The sequence below is a fragment of the Eurypyga helias genome, unplaced genomic scaffold, assembly GCF_000690775.1.
Source record: "Eurypyga helias isolate BGI_N326 unplaced genomic scaffold, ASM69077v1 scaffold2567, whole genome shotgun sequence".
NCBI lineage: Eukaryota > Metazoa > Chordata > Aves > Eurypygiformes > Eurypygidae > Eurypyga > Eurypyga helias.
The window spans coordinates 70,089-76,417 of record NW_010262203.1 but is presented as its reverse complement, the minus strand read 5'-3'; the positions used below and the strand labels follow the sequence as shown (position 1 = coordinate 76,417).

General features: G+C 36.8%; 1 protein-coding gene across 1 annotated transcript in view; it reads left to right on the top strand.

Annotated features, from left to right (window-relative positions):
* The window catches only part of DOCK9 (dedicator of cytokinesis 9), a gene marked incomplete at its 3' end in the record, with an annotated part of 114,765 nt that overhangs the window by 38,697 nt on the left and 69,739 nt on the right, over positions 1-6,329 (top strand). Inside the window, exons 7-9 of the mRNA XM_010155614.1 lie at positions 1,100-1,234; positions 3,421-3,595; positions 5,104-5,171. Of these exons, the coding sequence (XP_010153916.1) occupies positions 1,100-1,234; positions 3,421-3,595; positions 5,104-5,171 (378 nt within the window). The remainder of the gene's footprint in view (positions 1-1,099; positions 1,235-3,420; positions 3,596-5,103; positions 5,172-6,329) is intronic.

Sequence of the window (6,329 nt, the reverse complement as noted above, 5' to 3'; positions counted from 1 at the left end):
AACTCTGAGTTCGGCCATCAAGCCAGTTCCTTATCCATCGAGCGTACATCCATCAAATCCTTGCCTCCTCAGTTTAGTGATAAGGATGTCACGCAGAGTGGTGTCAAAGGATTTTCACAAGTCCAGGTACATGGCATCGGTTGCCTGTTCTTTATCCACCAGGGTCATGACCCATCGTAGAAGGCCACCATATTCGTTAGGCATGATCTGCCCTTGGTGAAGCCATGCTGGCTGTCACCAATCACCTCCTCATTCTCCATGTGCCTTAGCAATGCTTCTAGGAGGATCTGCTCCATGACCTTGCCAGGCACAGAGGTGAGACTGACTGGCCTGTAGTTGCCTGGATCCTCCTTTTGACCTTTTTAAAGATGGGTGTTATGTTTTCCCTTTTCCAGTCAGCGGGAATTTCAGCAGACTGCCATGACTTCTTGAATGTGATGGATAGAGGTTTCCCAAACTCATTTGCCAGTTCTTTCAGGACCCGCGGATGTATTCCATCAGGTTCCATGGATTTGTGCACCTTCAGGTTCCTCGGATGTTCCTGAACTACATCGTCACTGACCATGGGTGGCTCTCCATTCTCCCAGTCCCTGCCCTTGCCTTTCGTGACTCTGGACATATGGCTTGTGCCCTTTTCAGTGAAGACCGAGGCAAAAAAATGATTGAGCACCTCAGCCTTCTCCATATCCTGGGAAGCCTGTTCGCCCATTTCCTTCTGCAGAGGGCCCACATTTTCCTTATCTTCTTCTTATCCCCTGTGTACCTATAGAAGCCCTTCTTGTTGGCCTTGATGTCCCTGGCCAGGTTCAATTCTGTCAGGGCTTTACCTTTCCTGACCTGATCCCAGACTTCTTGGACTGATAATAATTGATAATACTTTCAAATAATACAGTACCATCTTGCTTCAGGTGTTGTTTGGTTTGTTTGGTTGTTTTTTTTAAATTAATGATTTCTGTTTTGTTTTCTGAGGATACTAATTAGGTTATGTGTAAATAAAAGCTTTTTTCTATATCTTACTCTGTAAATAGCACTTAGGGGTTTTGAAGCTGCTCAATACTAGTGTTGTAATTGTTTTTCTTTCTTCCTGTCTTTTCACTAGTCATTTAAAAGAAGATTTTTCCACTTAATCCAACTTGGTGATGGATCCTATAATCTCAATTTCTACAAAGATGAAAAAATATCGAAAGAACCTAAAGGATCAATCTTTCTAGATTCATGCATGGGTGTGGTTCAGGTAATTGTAGTTATTCTGCCTGTTTTTTGTGTAATTCTGTATTCGATAGCAAATGGGTTTAAGAAAAAATAAGGATAACGTTTGTCAGATGCAGGTAAGTACCTGTTATACAGAGGAACACTTAGTCACGTTTCATCTTGCAAAAAAAGTGAATGAGATTTCAAAGGGTAGGAGGCTGAATTTTCAAAATCTTCTTGGAAAGAATACAAATTACTAGTTGATGTCAAGTATTTATCAAAGTATCAAACAAAATTTTATGGCAAACACGCAAAAAACCCGAATTTTTAAATCATGGATAAGTAATGAGAGCATAAAATGTAAGTTCATTTCTGTTATGTTTTGTGCTTACATGAGCTGTAAAATACTTCGCATAGCTTTTTGTGGGGGATTTTTGTTGTGGGAATTGTATTAACTTCAACCACTCTTCCAGTTGCTTTTGTTTGAGCTTTACAATGTTACTGTTGTGTGCTTTTCTTTGTTTTAGAAAGTTAAGAGCTTTGGTAAAATGTTTGTCAGTAACAAGTGCCAAAGAAAAGATTGGTTTTTTTTCCTTGGGCTTCTGTTATGTATTTACAGTACAGCATGTAACTGTTTCATTGGGCACAGCATACCTGAAAAAAAACTCTTGGGTTTTAGAGTTTTGTTAACTTGGATAGAAATAGGCAAAGTTTAATAGAAATGTCTTTCTTAAGTAATAACTATTTGAGTATAAATTTATTTGAAGATTTATGCAGAAATACGTAACAGCTTTACAGAGGATTATTTTTTTCCAAATATTGTCATAAAGTTTTTGGACACGCATTTAATAGAAACTTTGCAGGGGAAGTTTTATAACTGTAATAAACCTAATCGTACTGCAAGTTGTGTGTACAGATACACACAAATTGGTTTGCCTTAAGGGTATAATTTTGGTCAAGTCCACTAAAATGAGTTTGATTTTTTGTTTTTAAAATAAAGCAACACATTAAAAAAGTGGTTCCTAAATACAGCTGTAGTCTTTGCCTTGCACTTAAAATGTATCTTTCCTTCTGCTCCTCAGCTTCCTCTGATTTGGCATCCGCCTCTCTGATAACAGAAATTCTTTATCTTCTGGGCTCTTCCTCGTCCCTTTTGTTTCCCACTTAGGTGGTGGCTTGTTTCTGGTTCTCAGCCTGTGGCTCTGGTACAGGCTGTTGTGGGCACTAAAACATTAGTTTACAAGATCAGAAAACATTGAGATTTTCAGAAGTTACAGTTGAAAATACTGAAGTATACTGAGACTTTTCCACATCACAGAGCAGTGCAGTCACATAATATATACAGTGTATAGATTCGCATGTAGTCATATAGTGAGTAGGCATAGTAACTCTAATCCAGTGATTTCTGAAAACTGGGAAGTGTAATATGTCTAGGTATTACATGGTGAAAGTTAAAGGTTACTGCCTTTTTTTTTTTCCATTCAGTACTGATTTTAATTGGTAAGACTGCTTTAGGTATGGAGGCCGTATATTTGTTTGGATCCTCCTTAACAGAAACTAAGCTGTGTTAGCTGACTCTTTTGCCAACCAGTAGTTAGTTAATTGAAAAATCTGATGTGTAACAAAACTAAAATTTTAAATTGATGATAAAGTAGAATTTTCATTTGACTTGTGAATTCATTCCCAGGACCATGAGTCAGGCTATTTGAAACCTTGATTTAAAGTGTGCAAAAAAAATGACAACAACCGTTGAGGAACAAGGGAGGATTTAAGTCCAACTTTCATGTATATTAAAAAAAAAAAAAAGGCAATATTAGGGCATTTCAGGTTTGAGGTTGGTTATGATTTAACCTCTGCTATAAAATGCAAATGATACTCAAATATTGATAGAGTTTCAGGCTTTTTTTTTTAATCAGTAGATCTGAGTACTTACAGACTTGATATTTGGACATTGGGGTTTTTTGAGTTTTTGGTTTTGGGGAGGTTAAATGCTTACAAAGCACAATGATGAGGTGAAACTGAAAAATGAGCTGTTATCTTTCATACTTCCACTTGTTGCAGTGGTCTGAAGAATTTCAAGGTCAAATGTCAAGACAAGAGAAAGTGTAATTATAATCTGAATGTTCAAAATATGCAACTATTTTTATTAAAAGATCTGAAATACCTGTAACTTTGATTGTGAATAGAGAGTATGTAATGATATTTTAAAGATCTTTTACTTTCTTATAGAACAATAAAGTCAGACGTTTTGCATTTGAGCTCAAGATGCAAGACAAGAGTAGTTACCTTTTAGCTGCAGATAGTGAACTTGAAATGGAAGAATGGATAAACACACTGAACAAAATCCTACAGCTTAACTTCGAGGCTGCAATGCAAGAAAAAAGAAATGGAGAGTCTCATGAAGGTAAGCAGGGTTTTGACAAGGAGTAATGGGTTTAAATTAAAAGTGGGGAGGTTTAGATTGGATATCAGGAAAAAGTTCTTCCCGGAGAGGGTGGTGAGGCACTGGAACAGGTTGCCCAGAGAAGCTGTGGATGCCCCATGCCTGGAAGTGTTCAAGGCCAGGCTGGATGAGGCTTTGAGCAACCTGGTCTAGTGGAAGGTGTCCCTGCCTATGGCAGGGGGGTTGGGACTAGATGTTCTTTAAGGTCCCTTCCAACCCAAACCATTCTGTGATTCTAAGTGCTATATGGTTATGTGATCATACCTGTGTGCATGCCTCTAGAAAGAAAGGCTTCATTGTGGCTAAATTATTTTGTTTTCTTTGGTCTTAGAAATTAGAGGCTTTTTCACTGCCTGTTTGAACTGATGAGAGTTTTGACCTTTTGGCATTAAAAAGCACTCTTCTATATTGATTCCAGTTGAGTCAAGTCCAGAAGAGAATAATGAGGCTGATCAGAACACTAGAAAAATAGAAGCCACAATGGAAAATAAGCACTGAGGTAGTTTAAGGAAAAGAGAAAACTTAGGAGTGACTTGTTTTGAAATGTGTAAAATGCTGCTGAAAAATTGAATAATCTGTTTTGTGGTGACTGTAGGTAGAAAAATAAGAAACTGTGGTTGCAGTGAAAGACTTCAAACTTAGATGTAATTCCCTTGACCACAAATACTTCCCTCAAATACTGAAATAAATTGTTTGGGTGTAGAATCTTTTCTAGGTAAGGCAGATAGCTGCAAGGAATGTGACGTAGGTATAACTGATAGTTTGATGACAAAAGGACAGTTTAGATGTCCTTTTGTGCATGAGATCAAACATACATATCCAGAAGAACCTGGGAGACGTTATGGAACGTTGTTCTGCTTATAAATACCACAGTATACCGAAAGAGATCATTCGAGTTTAAATGTGGGTATCACATTCTGTATGCATGGTGTATGCAGCAACAGCAAATGCGCTGTAAATCCAGTAACCGTTGGAGAGTAGAGCTGGGAACCTAGTGAACAGAGGGGACGTGTTTTGAAATCAAGTTTCAGTGCGTAGTGGAAAGTGTAATGTAAATTTACGCAGTGAGTATCCCCTTTCCCTGTGAAGATATAAAATTAATACTAAAGCTATTTTCTAGGTAAGTTTAGACATAACTGCTGCTTTACCAATTTATGTAACATGTTGCATTCTCCAAGAACTCACTGCATCAAATTGAAACGGTTGTCATCCGCAACCTTTTTATGTTAACAGTTGTCTTTTTTGAGGGGGTAGGAGTTAGTTAAAAAAAAAAAAAAAAACCAAAAAAAACAAAACCCCACAAAAAAAACCCCAAAACAAACAAACAAAAAACCCCACACCCAACCAGAAGTATTTTTGCTATGGAATTTTGAGAAGCTTGAGGGTTTTTTTAGTGTTTGGGTCTTTTGGGGGGGGGAAAAGGTTTATTTTTTTTAATATTTTTTTAAAATGTGATTTTATGATTTCAGATGATGAACAAAGCAAAATGGAAAGCTCATCAAGTAGTTTTGATAACTACTATCCTGAAATTGCCAAGGTAATACATACTGTGAATGCCAGCTCGGGATATGAAGTACTAAACATAAGTTAGCCACGTAACCTTTCAGTAAAGGTATGGTATTGGCTTCTAGCTAATACCAGTTAGTTTGTTGTGCTTTGAGTTTAGAATCTCTTTCATGAATAGGTGTGGTTATTGAGCTTCTTTAATTTCTTCTTTCTGGAAGCAAAACTTCTACTCTCATGAAGTTGCTTAGATAAATCTTGACATACTGTTTAAAACCAGCATGTTTTAGTGTTTTATTAGTTTATTGTATTTTACGTACTTTGTTATTGCATGCAGATAAGTGCAAAAATATTTCTATAGGAATCTTGTTCTACTAAAGTCAAGTTATATTTTTATGGTTAGAAGTCCAGAGGAGCTTAATAACAGGGATGATGTAAATGTATTTGAAGATGTTTGTGTGTCTAAGGAGCTGGCAAGTTCATGGATACTACCTGTATGGCCATGGTTCCTACTTTTCAGTTTTGTTCTTACAGCGGTGTGGTAGAAATAGAGATAAGAATAAAATAAAAATACATAGAAAATAACAGCAATTCTTCCTCAAACCATTTACAGACTTAATTTCCGTTAAATAAGTGACTTGTGTGTTGCAATAAGTTTTTCCGAGTTTTCTAAGGAAGAAATTCTTGTTCAGTCACTTGAGGACTGAAGTCTTTGACCTTTTTCTATTGAAATTACAGAATCCTTCCTGTGACTTCCTTACTTTTTTTATTCTGTGTGGCACAGCCTGTGGTCTTGAAACTTTTCTGCTTGACCATGCTCTGGAATGCTCTTCCCTTTTCTGAGGATCCATCTGACCTAGAAGCTACTCCTGATGGGAGTGCAGTTTATCAACTGAGAATAATCTGTAAAACAAATTCTATTACAATAGCTAACGTATCAAAAGATCCACTCAGAATACATTAGAGGCTTTTAGCACCCAAATTGGTTGGCTGACTTAATTCTTTCTATGGCTGCTTTGTAATCAATTTAGCACATGTACACACAAAGCTGTTATGTGATAATCTAACTGCAGCAATGCCAGGATTTGGATATTAATTTGCATTGTGTTGCATACAATCAAGTTTTCTTTGGAAGAGCTGTAAGCATCAAACAGAATACTTACATGAGGCTATAAAAATTTTATTTTAGAAA